The 19332-nt window shown below is 53.7% G+C and overlaps 7 protein-coding genes across 7 annotated transcripts; 3 read left to right on the top strand and 4 right to left on the bottom strand.

The window, feature by feature from the left end:
- Positions 1-86: 86 nt before the first annotated feature.
- On the top strand, positions 87-1259 carry MYCGRDRAFT_111249 (uncharacterized protein; the record flags this gene model as incomplete). The annotated part of the gene is made up of 2 exons (XM_003848303.1): positions 87-792; positions 848-1259. 2 exons carry the CDS (start codon positions 266-268, stop codon positions 1257-1259), a joined length of 939 nt encoding a protein of 312 aa, XP_003848351.1.
- Positions 1260-2180: 921 nt separating this feature from the next.
- Positions 2181-2844, top strand: MYCGRDRAFT_63646 (uncharacterized protein; the record flags this gene model as incomplete). The annotated part of the gene is made up of 3 exons (XM_003848304.1): positions 2181-2280; positions 2338-2531; positions 2594-2844. The coding sequence occupies 3 exons, from the start codon at positions 2247-2249 to the stop codon at positions 2621-2623; spliced, it is 258 nt and encodes an 85-aa protein (XP_003848352.1).
- A 1410-nt stretch (positions 2845-4254) lies between these two features.
- Positions 4255-5291, bottom strand: MYCGRDRAFT_96628 (uncharacterized protein; the record flags this gene model as incomplete). Its single annotated transcript, XM_003848579.1, has 5 exons — positions 4255-4269; positions 4485-4488; positions 4685-4872; positions 4948-4960; positions 5119-5291. 5 exons carry the CDS (start codon positions 5289-5291, stop codon positions 4255-4257), a joined length of 393 nt encoding a protein of 130 aa, XP_003848627.1.
- Positions 5292-6723: 1432 nt separating this feature from the next.
- GALM1 (aldose 1-epimerase) lies at positions 6724-8529 on the bottom strand (the record flags this gene model as incomplete). Its single annotated transcript, XM_003848578.1, has 4 exons — positions 6724-7225; positions 7282-7791; positions 7849-7911; positions 8468-8529. The coding sequence occupies 4 exons, from the start codon at positions 8527-8529 to the stop codon at positions 6724-6726; spliced, it is 1137 nt and encodes a 378-aa protein (XP_003848626.1).
- A 306-nt stretch (positions 8530-8835) lies between these two features.
- On the bottom strand, positions 8836-10040 carry MYCGRDRAFT_111251 (uncharacterized protein; the record flags this gene model as incomplete). The annotated part of the gene is made up of 2 exons (XM_003848577.1): positions 8836-9685; positions 9743-10040. The coding sequence occupies 2 exons, from the start codon at positions 9991-9993 to the stop codon at positions 8836-8838; spliced, it is 1101 nt and encodes a 366-aa protein (XP_003848625.1).
- A 5575-nt stretch (positions 10041-15615) lies between these two features.
- On the bottom strand, positions 15616-16683 carry MYCGRDRAFT_96631 (uncharacterized protein; the record flags this gene model as incomplete). The annotated part of the gene is made up of 1 exon (XM_003848576.1): positions 15616-16683. The coding sequence occupies one exon, from the start codon at positions 16681-16683 to the stop codon at positions 15616-15618; it is 1068 nt and encodes a 355-aa protein (XP_003848624.1).
- A 533-nt stretch (positions 16684-17216) lies between these two features.
- Positions 17217-19090, top strand: MYCGRDRAFT_101579 (uncharacterized protein; the record flags this gene model as incomplete). Its single annotated transcript, XM_003848305.1, has 2 exons — positions 17217-18450; positions 18755-19090. 2 exons carry the CDS (start codon positions 17572-17574, stop codon positions 19088-19090), a joined length of 1215 nt encoding a protein of 404 aa, XP_003848353.1.
- Between the last annotated feature and the right edge of the window lie 242 nt (positions 19091-19332).

A 19332-nucleotide genomic window follows, 5' to 3' on the forward strand; every position in this document is an offset into this window, starting at 1 on the left:
TCTTCTGCAAGCTCTCTCCACAGCCTCCACTTCCTCCTCCACGCATGAGCGTGACTCTGTCCGCTGTGATCATCGTGAGGCAGAGATTGTTACAGTACAAGTCCTGCGCTCTGACGCTTCGGTATAGTGCCCTCTCTTCTATTGCCCTCCACGTCGTATCCTCCCGATCAATCCTCCCTATCGCGGCATTCCTTCGCAACAGCAGCCATCTATCGACATAGATTGCAGGTCGAAGAGCAGACAGCGTGAGGCAAGAGGCGATACCATGGCCACCGAGGCGCACTGTGCATACTGTTTCGAGACCATCGCTGCGCACTTCGAGGGCAGAAAGCCGCTGGCACTCTCGCAAGTAGAAGACCTCTGGGAACAGTATCACGCAAGCACTGGCACAGACGCAATACGGCATGGCGAGGAGGGATCTGAGTATAACAACGATGATGATGGGACAAACATTCTCGAGGCTGAGGAGTCCTCGAGCGCTCGTCCCGCCGCCATATCTCGCTTGCTGAATCGACAGCCGACTGATTCCGCTGCATCCAGCAACAGCAGCCTGCCATCAACCACATCCTCCTCCTCTCCTGGCAGCAAAGCCGCTTCTGGCGCTGCGACGCCCGCAAGCTCGACGGGCTCGCATTCGTCTATACTGCGACGAACAGAGCCAGGCGAGAAGCATCCGCTGTTCGTGACTTGGAACACCATCTCTCGGAGTGGTAACAAGAGCTTGCGAGGCTGCATCGGAACGTTTGAAGCACAGAGACTCGGGTATGGTCTGCGCTCGTATGCGCTGACAAGGTAACAATCATCATGAGCGAGGTCCTCTGCCTTGCGGTATCTGACACAATCACAGTGCCTTCGAGGACACACGCTTCTCACCGATCCCGGCCTCCCTCCTCCCGTCTCTCAGCGTTCACGTCACGCTTCTGACCAACTTCTCGCAACCAGTCGCGGACCCACTAGCCTGGACGCTCGGCAAGCATGGCATCCGCATCAAGTTCTCCGACCGCGGACGAAGCTACGGTGCGACCTACCTACCCGATGTTGCGACCGAGCAGGGCTGGACGAAAGAGGAGGCTATTGTGTCTTTGATGAAGAAAGGAGGCTGGCACGGAAGTAGCAGCTCATGGCAAAAGGCCTGGCGGGATGGCAAGGGAGAGCTGGTCACATACGAGGGCAAGCAGGTTGGCTTGCACTACCCGGAATGGCGAGCATGGAGGGACTGGGTGGATGAGCAGGACGTTGAGGCTACAGGTTCGGCGTAGGCGGTTGAAGAGCACGAAGAGCATTGCCGACTTCAAGGAGAAGAAAGACGCTTTGGAATCGCTGAATGGAAATTCCTAGATTCAACGCTTTCCGCCATCACACGTTCACTTGTATGACCGCTAGCTGCATGTTCCCATGTCGCAGCGCCGTGTCTCTGGAGCTGGCTCTGATCGAAGACCGCGAACTGGTTGTTGAAGTCCTTGGAGCTTGAATGTAGAGGCTTGGTTATCTTACTTACTACGAGCCAGGTCGATCACCTTCCATGTGCCAGCCGCTGCGTAGTGCCGTTGCGTGTTTGTGTCTCGTCAAGCGCCGCCTGACGCCTGACGTCTTTTGACACTCACGTGAGGCTACTGCAACCCTGACATGAGAAACACTTGCATCACCTCTCATTCCAACTTCCGCACCGGCCAGGAACTTGCTCCTCTGAAACATTGAAGCTTGCAACTTCTGATGAATGACGTTGAATGGCGACGCATTGTGGATTTGCACTTGAAGATGATCAATTGAAATGCGGGTCTCCGTTCAGCAAAACACCGTCATGTTGCAAGGATTTGAAAGAGACGAACCAATGCGATGCAAGTGTCTCGGCCGCAAGAACGAATGTTCATGGCATGAAGCGATCCTTACCTGTCAAAGGTCTTGCTTGCTGTGGCGACTACCCACTGTGAGCTCGCGCCTACCATCATGATCGACGAAAGTGAGGCAACAGTGAGGCATGTGCGTGCGTGACTGCTCGAGTGATTGCTGTATAGACATCATGTGCAAGCAAGAACGCACATGCAATGACGCAAGTGTTCGTCACGTTCTCAAATCGCAGCAGTCACTGCTGGATTGGAGGAGCATAAGAGAGCTCGATTCTTCTTTTTCAAACCCTCGCTTCTACTCCAACATCAACTCGCTCATCCACCACCGCAAACTTCAACCAAACATCCACTCAACCACATCATCGACCAACCAAAAAACAAACAACCAACACCGCCAACATGACTGACGCCGGACGCAAGGATCTCTCCGACAGTATGTTCTGACAACAACCTCATCTCGCCCGCAAGACACATGCTAACTTCACCACAGAGATCTCCGACAAGGCCACCCCTGACCATTCCAAGTCCACCATGGACAAAGTCGGCGACTCCATCACCGGCACCGCGGACAAGGCCGGCCGTGACCTCGTGCCCGACAGTCAAAAGTCGACCACCCAGTCCATCGGCGACAAGGCCAGCCGCGAGAAGGACCACGCGAAGGGTGACGAGTCTGTCCTCGACAAGGTACGCAGCATCGAGCATCTCTCCTCACTTCACTCGGATCAGCCACTGACTTCTCTCTCCAGGCCAAGAACGCCATCGGCATGAACAAATAGATGTCGTCCCGACGACATCTACTCCTCACACACCACCTCGACTTCGATTCACCTGACAACCATGGCATGAGAACTGAGGAGCTTGGAGGATTGTGCAGGAAGGCGGTACAGAGATACGACGCAACGATACCACCCTGAGGGGAACAAGGAGTTTTTGAGATTCTGGGGCAGATACCACGGCATGACCTACGTATCCTGAAATCAAGTCCGAGTTGACTGCATCTTGTTCCATGTGCTTATGTGTCTCGTTTGACGTGTGCCTGAGGATGTGTGGTGAAGATGATGTTGAAGAGAGTTTTGACTAAGGAACATAACCGTCCGAGCATGCATCAGAAGCACGACGAGGTTCTTGCCTCAACACAGCATGACATTATCATGCAGGTGCGTGTGATCAACACCATCGCCCATGGATACCTTGGAATCATGAGATCTGTTCCCTCGCATGTCCAAAGACCTCAACGAGCCTCCCTACAAAGCCGATCTCAAGCCCCTTGATGGAGAAATCATTCCAATGGGGTACAAATCTCGGGCACAAGAAACATCCGCAGCCGAGACTTCCTGAGGTGCAGTCAAGAAGACCGATTTGGAGTGAACTTGTCGGCAGATTGGCCCATGTCCGCGGCGACTCGACATCGACGACTCGGAATACCATGCCAAGGACTTGAATAGTAACACAAGACGCTACATAGAGCACCACGTGATGTTCTGGTAGGCAAGAAGATAAGGATGGCCATCAACCCAGCTCGCCGTGCCTGTCTCCTTGTGACCCTCGCGGGCCAAGACTGGGGGCCATGTTCGACCCCAGGCTGAGTAAAAATACATCGCGCCGATGGGGGCATCCTGGACAGCGATCCCCGCGGCAAGTCCCATCGGATCCAGGATTCAGAAGACATCAGCACTATAACCTCACTCCGCGGTCCGCCAAGAGGCCCAAGAAAGCGGGAGAGAAATGGACGTACAAGCATCGGGACAGGATGACGATTCCACGATCACCTCATCACATCACACGGCGACCTGTCGACGCTCCGGAGGAGATCCATGGAAAAGACATCATTCACAGCAGGCGTCGCCGGCATGGCGCGAGCATCGTTGATGGGGCGCTGTTGGCCCGGCGGGCACGCTGTTGTTGGCCTGGCAATTTGACGATACCCCGGACCGGTGACTTCAATCTTTGGAGCCCGGGAATCGCTCTCGTTTTGTCTGGTCCGCAGCAGCAGTCGGCTTGGCACCGGAGCAACTCCATGGGCCCATTCTCTGTGACGCGGCAGGAGGTTGGACAATGGATTGCTCGTCCGCCAAGCTGTCGCCTAGCCGAGATACAACGCCTGACACCCGGATTCGCAGCTCTTTGCTCCCCTAAACGGTCAAAGCAAGCGACTCGCCTCCAGAGTCCATCCATGTTCATCGACGGCTCTCTCCTCCGAACGTCGATGTCCAAATTAAACCAATGCTCCATGATGTGCCGTAGGGATCCGGAAGCATGTTCTAAAAAGGGGACTGTGAGTCTTTGTTGACAGTGTGTTGGAGCATGGATTTGCTGCCAGGGTATGTTCGGTGGTAACTTCACATCATGACGGGACCAGCTCCGGACGATGTGCTATTCTTGGCAGCACGATTGAAGTGAAGTCACACTACCACGACCAAGACTGCATGACACGATATATCGACGCCAAGGCACGTCAATAACACGATACGTTAGACACGTTATGCTCAAGTCGAACCTACCGGCATTTTGATATCACTAACTGCCGCCTCGCAGCCAACAGCCAAGCCAAGAGTCGTAGGACTCGTCCTTCGGACCAACCACGACGAATTGCCTTTCACGACTCGACTTGTGCAGAGAACTCCCGCTTCAACTTACCTTGCTGCTCCGGGTTTAGTCAGGGCAAGTTTCCACGGTTCGCTCAGAGCGGGCGGCACGGACAGAGGATCCGCAAGTTAGTTGGTGTGTCGGGACACACGGCTGACGTTATGCGCACGATCTGCACAGCATCGAAGCGCGGCAGAAGAATTCGGTCTTCTTCACCTCGTCAGGGCCTTCACCGCGAGAGCTCGTCGTACCTGCACGGCGCGTTTTCGACCGTATGTCCGTTCGCTTGTTGTCCGGGAGGTGGATTCGGCAATCGTTCAGGAATCGCTGGTTCGGCTTGCACGTCACTAGGCGAACAGCGAGTCGGTACTGCAGTGGCTCCCAATGCTGCATGTTGAACGTGAAGAGATGTTGTCACCGCCAGAGGTAGCAAGGAGAGCTGGAATACGGATCAGTTCGCACGAAATCTGTAGTGCCTGAGTAGCAAGCCGGATCCGCAATATTGACCTCTTACCAGCCATGTCTCGCTGTGAACAGTCTATCGCTTTTTACTCCTGCGTGGGCCAATAACGGCTTGCACACACGGCTGGAGACAATTGCAATCTCTACGATAGGCCTACGTCGAGAAGTCCCCGCGGACCTGAACGTCATCTCAATAGGCTTGCAGCTACTCCTTTCAGCTTACCACTCAGGTACGTACACATAAGCTTCTTGCATAAAAATCCGCACGAAAGTTGTGCCCGGCTCACGGAGCCTGGTGGCTGCTTGAACCCTCGGATCGCCGACGCCCTGGCCGAGACCAAGCATTGCAAGCGCGAGAGAAATTTTGCGCGGTGGACTCTTGTACTTTCCGCCCATCGTGAGCTGTGTATTGGTTGAAGATGTGGGAGATCAAAGATCTGATAGTGTGAAGAGGTTCTGTCTGAGAATTGGTCAGCTTACTTCTTCCGACTGCAGCGTGAAGCCGCTATGTTGGGCCGAAGTGGAACAGTCGGAGTTAAAAGAGATCGACCCAGGTTTCGTCCGAGCCTTTGAAGGTACGCTTCATATGACATCTCAGATCACACGTAGGTTGTCGTGCTGCTCGCAGTGCGACTCCAGTATTGAGGAATTGCGATGTGCTGAAATAACTCCCGCGCATGAGTTCGTCGCCCCGATGTTGATGAGAAAATTGTTCCGAGGTCGTTCTGTTCTTGTCTACAAGCACATGAAAACGCTGTCAAACATCGGAGCATGCCGCCCAGCGCCTCGACATTAGGGCTGTCAGAGTCCGGCCGAGTCGCGACACTGAGAGTGCGAGTCTTCTCTCGGGGTCTCTTCACCAAATGAGTCAGCTGCTGTCTAGTTTCAACACGCACCACAAGGAATGCAAAGGCCGGATGAGACTCCACACGCCTGTGCAGCATCATCCCGCGTCGGCGGCGTCGCCAAAGATTTTCTTGCATACAGATCCCAACCCTTCTAGATGTTCCAGGCGTGTTCCACGAGTGTCGATCTCTCAGGTACTGTTATACCAAGAAAAGTACCACACGGGACGAAAGCGAGACATTCTCCAATGCTGAATGCTCGGTGCCGGGCAATGTTCGAGAAAGGGACCTGGAGAGCGAAATTGACGTAACACAGTAATGGCGACCAAGACCCACGTGGCAGGGCGAGATGATCGACGCCTGGGCCGCAACGTGAAAACTGTAGACTGCTGACTGCCAAGTCGCTGGGAACGGACAATCGCGTTTCTGAAATTCCCGTTGTTTGGTGATCGGGATGTGAAGATCGAGTGGTGGAAAGGGAGACGTGTCCGCATGCGGATGAGGAATCTCTGGCGGTGTCGCGCATGATGTTAGACGTCTTCGACTGCACTTCTGCAGACCAAAGTGTCCATCATACGCCCGCCGACGCGTACAATCTGTGATTGGAGAACCCGCCAAATGCAGCACGCGAAACGTTGTCAGGTTGATAGATCAGCCAGTATGGTGGTGCATATACCTCCTTCGTTGCGGCTTACCACAAACGGCATGCGAAATGACCATGTGGAAGCCAGTAGAATTTTCCTGCAAGCCATACCGCTGATGGCTGCGACGCCAACAGCCACCCGCCCGATTAGATTGCAGCAACATCAAAGCCACGCGGCTGAAATTTCATCGTGCACAAGTGCGCAAGAACGTAAGTATCATTCGGTGCCGGTCTGCCTAAGACATGAGCTTGTTTTGGGGAATTCGTTAATGTCTGTTCGGCGGGGAGTTCCGACGGTGATGACTTGTCCCAATAGCACGGTAGGTGGTGAAACATCCATTTATACCACCCAAGCGCGATAGATCGTGCGGCTGCCCCAAACTTGACCTTTCTTGAGGATTACCATATCTCTCCACTTGTCGTTGTTGATGGCGTTCACGTAGCGCGAAGCCTCGATACACATTCCGCTTCGAGGTCCTCGCGCGGGCTGTCCGTCCATGGCTGGCACATCGATGAAACGGCCAGCATAGAATTGGAAGGCAGGTTCTGTGCTCAAGGCCTCAAAGTGAATATTGGTGTTGGGATGCGATAGCTCGAGCAGCTTGTACATCTGTTCCTTTCGAGTATCCAGCTTGATGGTTGATGGATCTGTGTTCATCACGAAGCAGTGATCTGGATTCGGCTCCTCGGGCCCAAAGACGAACTGCTCGTCTTGTGGAATGCCTGGGTATGGCTCAATGGCACCTGTGGGGATATCGTCGCTATCGGTCACCATATGCATGTTGGTCTGGACTTTCGCTCTTGTCCCTTCGATGGTTGGGCCTCCTGAGATGTTGAAGTAGCTGTGGAAAAGACGTCAGTGTCATGTTGTGTACAGCGTCTGTTGTTACGATCATACCTGTGATTCGTCAAGCTGACGGCCGTCTCTTCGACTTCATCGCCCACGAGCTCGGCTTCATATTCGATCTCGAGACTTGTCTTCTCAATGCCATGGTCTTGCTCCAACGAAGGTGTATACCAGATCTTCACCTCCACCGTACCCGGAAAGCCCTCATCTCCGTCTTTGCTGAGGTATTTGAATAGCACTGCATCTTTTCCATTCCGTGTGACAGGTGTAGGTCCCTCGAAGTCCTTCTTACCCCAGCCTGAAGGTCCTCCGTGCAGGGTGTTGGGACCATTGTTCGCGGTCAAGTCATAGCTCTTTCCGTTCAGTCGGTCGATCTTCGCGTTCGAGATACGATTGCAGACTCTGCCGATATTCTCGCCGAAGAATGGACTGTGCTCGGACTTGTACGAAGCTGCTGATGGGAAGCCCAGTACGATGTTGTGGCCGCCCACGCGGAATTCTTGGATGATGCCGCCCTGAGGCAGGAACGTGAAGGCGTCGGAGAACTTGGATTGAGCCATGCTGGTGATGGTCGAGGATCGAAAGTGATGTGAGAGATTGAAAGGTATTGCCGCCTACCTTTCACTGTCCTCGCGGTTCAATACCATGATCAGTGGAGCCGAGATGGAGGGGCACTTTAGCCTGTTCACGTATCAGTCATTTTGCCCACCTCGTATGCAGACATGAGCCTGAATGATGCTGAGCCATGCGAGAATTACTGGTACAATTGCCAGCGAAAGAGCATGTTCTCATGTTTCATCTTTGTTGTCGGTAACAATGTCGGTCAGGAAACAGCAGCGAACAAGGGAGTGCAACTTGGCAAAGTTATGAAACGCCGGAGACCGCCATTCCGCCAGCACCATCCTCGACCTCACGTTCACTCATCAAACCTGCCCAGCACCTCCATGCTTTGTTCACATCACGCTCACTGGACATGCCGCAACGTGGTCCAGTCGTCGCATTGGCAACAAGACACGCTTCATCACTCGAATGACGATCTGCCGGTCACACTGCATTGCGTGGCAGACCGCCAGGGGCCTACTGGTGATTGTAAACAGTGCGCACGCTTGTGAACCTGGACAACTCCCATGTCGAAATCCTTCCAGCGCATTGGCTCGGGGACGTTCTTTGCAGCCTCCCAACACCACTGCAGGATACACGAATACTCGCAGAAATGAGATTGGACCTGCTCACTTACAGGATACATGAGTACGTTCGGAAAGGAGATTGGACTTGTGGATTGTCAGTCAGCATCAGCATAACGATCGTCGTGAGCAGCCATCATTGTGCGCAGCGGTGAAAGGAAGTCGAGCGGTGAGGTAAACTCTATATTTGAATGCCCCGAGTATCGTGTGAGTCTCATCTCTATCTATCAGACGCGTCCGCTGCGCTAGTTCCCAAGATGCGATGAGGCGCGCCGTGTAATACATCCTCAGCGCCGATGGTATTCCCAACTCCATGCTTGAACGCAGCACAAAAACGACAGTAACAGCACGTGGCTCAATCCCGTCCGGCAAATCTCCGGCTCCATGTGCATTGTTCCAATAAAACACTCAAACTCGTTTCCTATGATGAAACCTGCACGAATTGGCTGAACTCGAGGTCGATCATGGGATCCAAAGGAGTCATGCCAAGGCTGATGTCCTGATGCACCTTCGGCAGGTAACCTTGGGATAGTGCATGTTGGTACAGAGGAAGACCTCCCATGCTCATATCGTAAGAAGAGGTCGGGTCCCATCCACCAAATGGCATGTTGGACATCTTCTCGTTGGCTGGCTCCTCGTAGGTTGTTGGTGACTGGATCATGTACGTCGATTGGATGGTGTTCTGCTGAGCGTGCTGGCTTGGATATGCCCACTCTGCGTGATACAATTGTGGATCATGCGAGAGTGGAGAGCTCGTGCGGACGGGTGAGTGCTGCGATTGATGCTGAGAGAGTCGCGGATTGGATCTTGGACTCTGTTGTTCGGTAGGCGAGTTTGGGCCGCTGAAGTGAAAGTTGTCGCGAAAAAGTTGTGGCTTGGCGTCGTATGAGCTGTAGGTAGCCGATTGTCGTTTCGACTGATACGCTTCGTGTTGGCTGTGTTCGGACTCGGAGCTCAAGCTGCCACGCCTTGCAGCAAAGCCGGCGCCTTCAGAGATCAAACGAGACTGCAATTGCGAAGGGTCCTCTTCGAACATTTCCACATCGCCAGATCCGTCGTTCTTCGACTCCAGCAGACCAAGGGCTTTCAGGATGTCGTGGGTAAGTGGCTGGCCGTTGTCGCTCTCGCTGAGCGTAGATCCCGTCCAGGCTCCGGCGGCTTGCATGCGCCTGTAAATTTCTTGGAGACCAGAAACCAGCTGAGCCTGCTGCTGCTCAAGCATCTCGACGTAGCCTTTCGGGTAGACCTTGTCGTTGGACTTTTTGCGCTCGCTGATGAACAGTCAGACAACAAGATCAAACGACGTTCGAGACAGAGTCCGCACTCACCCAAAAACACAGATGGCGTTGTCGGTCCGACATCTCGAGCAAGGGCTTGAACCATCGCACTTGCTCTTCTTGAGACGGCATCGATCACAAGCCTTGCAGACACGCTTCCGAATGCCATCGGTCGTTGAATCTTGCGAAGCAGTTCGAGAGATGTGACCCAGCTTTGTCGCGGGTGAATGTGCGCTGGGTGCCATTGTGTGTGAGTGGTACGAGACCGTGTTCATGCAATGGAGTTGGCCGCGGTGTGACATTGCAATGTTGTGGAAGGATTGTCGTCTGGAGTTGAGGTACAGATGGAGCCTTGTTCATGTAGAGCCAAGTAAGAGACGACCAGTGGGGTTGGGAGAATAGTGAAATGGGACGGGAGCGAAGACGTTTAGATATATCGAATGTCCGTTGTGATTGATGCGGCCGCGGCAGTACCAAGAGCGGGCCATCCCAGCAAGCTCTCCCAAGATCTTATGCACCGCCTGGTACACAGGTCAACGCTGAGGCCGTTTTGTCATCGTGCACGCCTAACACAGTGGCATTCCGTCCGGGATTTAGCGTGGCAGTGTCACGGCTGTTGGACCGGAGGGTAGCGCGATAGCAAGCAATACGCTTGTCCCGGGAGCTAGACATGGACCAGGTGGCATAGATGATGCACGCTGTCGACAAGGTTTGCAATAAGGTTTGGACGGTGCAGAAGGGATCGGTGACCAGGAGCAAGACGACCCGAATCCCGGTGCGATGCAGAAATAGTGAGAACGGCGAACGGAAGGGGACGCACTCGGCATCCGGGGCTTGTTTGACCTCCACCTGGAAGGATGTCCATGTGGGAAATGTGACGTCGGGAGGTGAGGATTCAGAACGTTATTACTCATCAATATGGTCACTGTAAATGACCGTTATCGTGTCGGTGCTGCTGGATGCTTAAGCGGACCTCATGCTACCGCTTGCCCGTGGAGCTCAACGCACATACAACCACGAGTCCGCACAACAGACCGCATGCGCAAACAACTCCCTCAAGATGCCTTGCCACTTGCTATTGAACACGCCAAGACGACGTCGGCCACGACTGCCCCATTCAGCATCCAATGTACCGCTCGCTCCCTCGCTCTACCCCTCATCAATGCGATGGTCGCAGTACCGCTAAACACCCATGCATCTTGCCCGCCAAGCGCGAGAGGGATCTTGGAGTCGTCCACCTCCAGACCATCTTCTCCACGTGTGCGAGCCGAGTGCAGGACGTGTCCCTGCGCTCGTGAGGAGCAGTGCCACAGCGCCCGTCCTCGCCGACCAAAGGGAAGCAAGGACAATGGTCGGCACGCACCTCAGACCTCTCGAGCGGTTGCCACGACTGGCTGGGTGCCTGAACGTGCGCTCACGGCTCTGTCTTCGATAGCACTGCCTCAACAGCACTGCCGGCCTTGGATCATGCCCACAAGGTGGTGATGAAGAACGCTGCACTGCCAGGCTGGCTCATGATTGAGACCACCATTAGCGGCCGATCATCTCGCTCGTGGGACTCTCCCTGCGATCGTCACGTTGGCTCATTTGGCTGCGCCGACGTTGCTACCCCGTGATTTCCAAACCCTGTCAAAGCCGAGAGACCCCGGTGAACTTTGGCCCAGGCCTTGCGGCCTGAGATCATCATCCTTCACAGGTTGTTCATTCCTGAAGTCAGATCTAACTTAAGCCCGACCACCTTCAGACTGACACGGGATGAGCCGGAGCCTCAATCGATACCGGTCCGGCAACTGCTGGAACCCCGATTGTCGTTGCGCGCAGTTAAGCTACTCAAATACGGCGCTCATCACAGCTTCCGATTCCGATGAGCTGGCCGCCGACCCTGGTCAAGAAGTATTCTTGGCGACGAATGTCTCGGCGCAATTGCTTTGGCTTGCTTCGGATGATGACTTGCAGACAGCTACTGATCTTTCGGCGTTTGATCCTGTATACGTCTAGCCTCTAGGACGCCCTCATTGGTGACGAATTCCCTCAATATCGCACAGCCTGCAATGATTAACATGGCGTGCCAACTCCGGCTAAACGCACAGGCGTGCATATGGCTTTCTCAAACGCAGCAAAGCAATCCCAAGCAGAACACGAACGACTCCACATTGCCATCTATGGACTGACATTTGGGATGAAGGACATTGCCTTGGCACGTACCATGGCCATGTTCTTGGCTGCATGTAGAGGGCATCCTGATTGCAATGGTGTTCATCCCCGAACTACCCCACAACTGCATGGATGTGCCACTCTTTCCAACGCCAAGCTTCAGGCATCGTCTTGTCTGCCTTGACCACTGTCTTGGGGCCAGCGATGCAATGGACATCTCTGACACGGGTCTTGGCGCTTGCTCACCGAGCTAGCCAGTCTTCTCCACGCACGAGGTTCTTGACTTGGCTCCAAGACTTTCCGGTGGCTTATGATCGTTGGCGACTCTCTTGGGTTGTTTCTAATCTCAGGCAGGTCCGGATCCTTAGTGTCAAAATGCATGTATTTTACTCTGCTTAAGCTGGACTTTCTCTAAGTTATTCCGGATTTGCTTAACATATACACAACGCATACTCTACGCATTTTGCCCGGATAAACGAGACGCTTATTTAGTTCTACAGCTACTTACGATACGTATATATATGTCTTAAAAACATAATAAAACAGTTGTATATGTATAGGAGAAGTCGACGCTATAGTCGGCGCTAGTCGAAGGGAGTGCCAGCTGTTAAAAAACTACTGGGACTATGCGTGCAGCCTGACTTAAGTTATGCCGACCTGCCTGAGTATAGAAAGAACCCTCTCTTGGACCGTTCCTGGGATCACGCCATGCCAAGTGCTGCAGGACGCAGGATGTATGCAACTTCAGTTTCGAAATCATTATCGCAAGGCAGGAGTGTTTCACTGAATTAAGACAACATCTCTCGGCAAATCGAGCGTCTACAATCGGCAGTTGGGCAGTGTTTCAAGCCACGACCGATGATCGGGCGAAGCATCATCCCAGCACAGCTATGCAGGCACAAGGCAACCCTTTCAGGGGGCCCACGCACGATTGGCGGCGACGCTACCTACTTCCATGGCCATCGAGTCCAGATCCTGGGAGATGTATCGGCACGATTTTGAAACCCTCCGTGGAGGCACGTCGTTTCGACATCCTGCTTGAACAGTCACAATAAATCTGTAGCCGCGGATTTGGCTGCCACCTGGTTTGGCTTGGGGTCGAATGTCCGCTGACTTGCTCGATCAATAGCTAATCACAATGCTATCGTGTGCTTCAGCCTTCAACCATAGCAAGTTCGGATCTATAAAATGGCGCGATCGAAGCTTCCAGGCCGGGCCTGCAACCGAACTTCCGTCCACGTAAGAGACCTCTCGCTCCTGTACACGAGCACGATGCCAAAAATGGCCCATATTACAGAAGCGAATGCTTGACTGATAACGGACATGGGTCAAATGTCAAAAGCCGTCCGCTGTACTACTGAAGTACTGAGCGAGCGAGAGGTCGGTTCGGGAACGGAGACTCGCTATCCGAGGATCAGACTGCTGCTTTGACCGACAGGGAAGCACTTGACTTGGACACTTTGAGCCTAATTGGTGCCGATCATCCTCGTAACTCTGTGTATGAGCCATATTAAGGATTTGGTTCACTTTGATGAACCGTCGGAGATACACCGCATTTCAATGTACGCCGTCAACTAGGATATCGAACGCGCGACAAAACACCGGCAGATGGCATGGGCGTGCGAGATCAAGGCTGCATTCAGAGCGCTGCGCAAAGGTCGCCGTGGTGCGGCGCCCAATCAGCGGTCTCCTTCCACTTTTTTCCGCCCTGCGATGGACCTGCGGATCGAGAGACAGAAATAATCAGACTTTGGTTCTCGCTGGCGGTCTGTCATCACCATACAACCAGGGAATACCAGTTTGAACACATCAGTCAGCTCACGGGGAGCACACGTGCTCGGTAAGCTCTGTTATACTGGCCGATACATCGAAGTAATGCGCCTGTTGCGCCGCCGTTGCGATCCCAGCTGATGCTGAAGTCCCGACCTATTTTTGAGAATCGAGGCTCGATAGTTTTACGTCCTTCCCGCGGATCTAGCCGGGACATGGTGCAGACCTTTTGCATACTTCGGAGTTCGCACTGCCTTGAACACACATTCTAAACAGCCTCAAAAACGCTTGTGTGATCGCTTCCACACAATCTGAGGTGCCAAGATCGGATAAGCGTTTTGTCTATTGCTCGGCGAATTGCGTATCGCGATTGAGTGTGCAGAATGTCACAGAATCTTCTCCACACGTGCGAAGACCGCCGTCGTTGCAAGTTTCATAGCCAACCTCAGTCCATCAGCTTGGCCGTACCAGTCCGAAGACGATCGAGACGCTCCCAGCATGTCCAGAACATCCAACATTCTTGTTCCACAAGCAGATGTGAGCCGCACGCGATCGACACACACACCCCGACACTGGAAGGATCAATACAGCGTCCCCGACAAAGTTGGCCGGGCACCCATATCCTCGCCATGTTTCCTCGGAGCCGGCACTTGGTCAAATCCCGAAAGCCCTGATTTCCTCATCTTCCCTGATGCTGCCTATTTCCAACGCACACCACAAGTCGAAACGAGCAGGCTGCATGGCATGCATGCCAGCTGTTGGCGATCGTGATGGATGCTCCTTGAACGCAATCGTGCCACATGCTCCGATGTCTGAGCAAGGAAGTGTTGCATCCAAACAATCCCATCCAAACAGCATATCTAGCGATGAAGTTGTTTTATTTTTGGTGGGTAGCCGAAGGCTACCTTCCGGTGGAGTTGCACATCCGCAAGAGCTAGTCAGTGGAATCGAACCACCATAATCACCATCCAAACAGCACATCAGAGTTCCCAATCCCGGAGAAAATGACGCTCGAGGGAACAACCCTCCATAAACGGCAACGCATCGACCGCTGTTGCGGCCCTGCGCATTCCCCACACCTCCACCGGAACTCCGCCTCATTCCCCATTACTGCCCAGAAAACTGTGTCGTCGGTCGCACTTCATGAGCAAATAAAACGTGTCTGCACGGGACACCCCTGTTTCAGGCATGTCCAGGCTGCCATGAACTCGTGAATCGTGAAGACAGCGAACTCCCGACTGGGAACTGCTGTCATGAGTCAGTGATAGTCGGTAGGCAGTGCTCGGACGACCTCGGAGTGCTCGTATATGAGCATCGAGAGCTCCGGAAACGATATGTAAGTTCACCTGTTCCCTCCACGTTGCGTGCGGTTGAAGGCAGTGGTTTTGCACAGCCCGACGGACGTGCGGAAGTCGCACAGATCATGTCAAGTGAGTGAGGCTGTGAAGAGCCACCAAGGTGAAAGTACCCGTAACACATTCTCCAGAGCGTTGACTCTGGCGGTGCGATTCTCCACCAGAGAGTCAGAGGCAGGATCAACAAACGAGACATGAAACGGCGTGCATACAGGAACGCCTCATGGATCGCACGATACAAAAAGCATTGCACGCAGGGGACATCGAGGGTCGAGATATGAGACTCGTGGATCGCACGATACAAAAGCATTGCACACAGGGAACATCGAGGGTCGAGATATGAGGATGTTTCAACTGCGATGCGCCGGCCTGTTTCGAGAAGCTGGCGGTGGATGGTGGGTGGTGTTCGCAACTTTCATTTCGTCGTTGAAAATGTGATACAATTGACGAGCAGTAGAGGCCTCGAGCGCTTGCACGTAAACGGCGCTGGTCCGTGACCTTCAAATCGCATTGCTTTGGGTTCCAACTTCAATGTGCTATGCAACGGCAGAGTCCAAGTAGCAGCCAAGGAAACACGAACCTCATACCTCGACATACGACTCGTGCAGCAAATGTTCCATCAAGCAAATCAACTCCATCTTCCATTCACCGCACACACGACGCTTCGCGCCCGAACTCTTCTTCACTCAATCCACAATTCCTCATGAACTCCCTTGTCTGCATCTCCGTCATGCCCTGCAGCTGTCCCTTCTCCAGCTGCACCAGCACTGGTTCCGGAATACTCCTCGAAAGTCCTTTGAAGTACTCCAGGATTCTCTCCTCTGTGCGGCGCATCGGATTCTCCTCCGCTGCATCAAGTAGGCAGCCCACCAACTCGGAATTCTTGCCATTCCACCCAACCTTCGGACATACTTTCTCCAGCGCTCGCTGTCTCATCTCTTTCCACCCAGGTATCTCTTGCTCACTCTCGTCGTCCTTGAACATGTCATTCACCTTGTCTCCCTCGTCTCCGTCTATTCCACCCTCAGCACCAGGATTGAAACCCCACGCAAACGCCTCGTCCAAAATTTCCTTCCCGTTTGCCCTGTAAATGAGATATTGTTCCAAGCAGGCCTGCAGCATCCACCCGACGGCCAGATCGCACCAAGTTTTGCTTACGGAAATGTTGAGCAGGTTTTGAAAACTGGCGGAGAGTCGCATGAAGAGAGGAAGCAGGTCGAGGAGGGAGATGGAGGAGGGCTGGCCATAATGAGAGGGCGTGGTGCTTGGTTTGGTGCCAGCGATGACCGAATTCTGGTGGAGGACGCGCGCGCGCTGGCGGACGATATGTTCGGTGGGTATTGAAAGGGTTTCAGACAAGTGATCCGTCGAGTGGTCGGCGGTGGGTCGGTATTTCGCAGACTTGATCCAGTCGTGGGCTCTGGCGCGATTCTGGTTGCGGAGCGCAGAAAGGGACTTGAGCGGCGGAGTGGTGTTGTTGAGAGTCAGTCGTTGGGTGAAGAGCGTCACAACCTGGAGAAGGAGTTCACGGAATCGGATCTCTGCGTCAAGTTTGTAGCGTGGATATCGGGTGTTGAAGAGAGCGAGGAACTCGTCGACTTGGCTTAGAGCGCGGTCTACAGGAGAGATGTCGTCTTCGTGGACGCGGGCGGAAGTGTTGGGGTTGTCGAAGCAGATATTGATCGCTTGATAGATCAAGTAGTCGAGGATCATGTGGTCGACTTCAAGGGATGTTGCGATGTCATCGTTCGTACGAGTCGCCAGGGAGCTTGGAGCTCGCGGATCCAAGCGAACGCGTTTTCGCGGTGGTTCTTCCATGCTACTAGCGACACTCTGTGGAACAAGACCAAGTAGTTCTCGAGATCGCCGTCCAAGGTGATTATGCTTCTCTTTCTATGGTCGGCGCTCGTGAACCTACGCGCTACGGCGGTTCCACGCGTTTCAGGCTTCGTTTCGGGAGATAGCGTGGGCGGTAAAGCATTATTCACGAGCGAAAGTGGAGGGAGAGGTTTCCTAGAGAACCGACAAATTCGTGGATGGTGAGTGAATTGCAGCGATTGTGATTGTCGTCGTGAAGGCATTGGAAGGTGAAGTCGGGCAATCTAGCGGCCCGCTTGTGAAGCAGTTCCGATCTCTTCCGTTCAACTACAATCCACCAGACTACTTCACAATACCATCCTCACCAACCTCATCATTGCAATTCCGTCGCTGCCATCAAGTCTACAAGCACTCGTGTAGCCGCCGTCGAGTACTCCTCGGCGTTGCTCTTCTCGCCGGCGCATGTCGCCGCAGAAGCATTGGCTGCGAGGCCCTCTCTGCGCTTGCACAGGCACTGCAGCACTCATATCGCTGTGCAATACGTCAAGCTGCTTCATTCACTCGGCCAAGAGATTGTCCGCAGTCGTTTGCCAGAAGTCTGCTGTGTCGCCACAAACGCACGTTTGCGCCAGCCCACTGACGCAGTTCCGGTTTCTGCACTGCCCTGTTTGTTTGGAGTTGTGACCGCCGCGCTCCTTTTGTACGGACAACAGCCACGGTTTCATTTTTCACTTCTTCTCCCAACATCATTCTTTCCTATCTTCCACTGATCAGACGACCATCATGTCAAACATTCCAGGCTTCCGCAGTGTCGGCTATTACGTGAACTGGGCGATCTATGGAAGAAATCACCAGCCTCAGGACATTCCCGCGGACAAACTTACGCATGTTCTCTACGCATTCGCCAACATTCGTCCTGAGACTGGCGAGGTGTACTTGACCGACGGCTGGTCAGACACGGACAAGCACTATCCGAGCGATTCGTGGAATGACACTGGAAACAATGTTTACGGCTGCATCAAGCAATTTTACCTTTTGAAGAAGCGGAACAGAAATCTCAAAATCCTCCTGAGTATTGGCGGCTGGACCTACAGCAGCAACTTTGCCGTGCCTGCATCCACCGAGCAAGGCCGCCGAACCTTCGCCACGAGTGCCGTATGCTTGCTCAAGGATCTGGGTCTAGATGGATTGGATGTCGACTGGGAGTATCCGAAGAATGACGCGGAGTCGGGCGACCTCGTGAAGCTGCTCCAAGCAACTCGTTACGCGCTGGATGAATACTCGAACACTCTTCCGGAAAGACCGCATTTCGAGCTCACCATTGCCTCGCCTGCCGGGCCTTCCAATTGTCAATGGCTGAGAATGCGCGAGATGGACCAATACCTGGACTTCTGGAACATGATGGCTTATGATTTTGCCGGGAGCTGGGATTCCACTGCCGGTCATCAAGCCAATGTGTATCCAAGCAAAGACAGCTCCAAAAGCACACCCTTCAGCATCGACTTTGCTGTCAAATACTACCTTCAGAACGGCGTGCATCCAAGCAAGATCGTGCTTGGAATGCCGCTCTACGGCCGCGCGTTCCAGCAGACAAAGGGACCTGGCAAATCCTTCAACGGCGTTGGCGAGGGAAGCTGGGAGAACGGCGTGTGGGACTACAAAGTAAGTTTTTCACACTCCATCACAACACTGCACCACACCTTCCACTCTCCTCCTGAAATGATGACAAAGAGCAATGGAGCCTGCTCGTCCTCGCGATGGGCGCGGACACGCGACTAACCTCTTCCTTCAATGGAACGATGGTTTCTGCGTTCCGAAGTGCCGCGTCTACAGGCCGTGACAAGCGAAGTGGATCACACCTCCGCTTCGCAACCAATAACTTGATCTAATCTGACACTTTCCTTCACCATTCATTATGTCGCCCTCCACAATTCTCACACGGAGTGCACTGACATCCTCCTCACAGGCCCTGCCTCGGCCCGGCGCCAAAGTTGTAGAGGACACCTCCGCTATAGCATCCTACAGCTATGACTCTTCCACCAAGACCATGATCTCCTACGACACGCCCGCCATCGCGGCAAAGAAGGTCGAGTACATCCAGCGGAACAATCTGGGTGGCGCGATGTGGTGGGAGACGTCGGGCGATAAGGTGCCTGGTGGAGGAGGCGGGCAGAGTTTGATTGCTTTGACGGTCGATGGACTAGGAGGGTTCGAGGGGAGGCATATGCAGAGGAAGGAGAATTGTTTGAATTACCCGGGGAGTAAGTATGATAATTTGAGGGGTGGTATGAAGGGCGAGTGAGATGAGGCATGGAGGGACGGGTGTTGGACAGTCGCGATTGAGCACCGGACTCCATATTGCAAACTTGAAAGGCGCATCACAGTCGTCATGAATTCGTTTCTTCCATTTCGCCGCCAGCGCCGATGCTACGTGCAGTAATGCTAACAAGCACAATGACTCCAGTCATGTCATGCAATGCTTCAAGGTTCTGTGTCCTTCTCAATGCAAATCACGTTCCCACTTTCGTCTCGCCGTCGCGTTGC

The sequence above is a fragment of the Zymoseptoria tritici genome, chromosome 11 (assembly GCF_000219625.1).
Source record: "Zymoseptoria tritici IPO323 chromosome 11, whole genome shotgun sequence".
NCBI lineage: Eukaryota > Fungi > Ascomycota > Dothideomycetes > Mycosphaerellales > Mycosphaerellaceae > Zymoseptoria > Zymoseptoria tritici.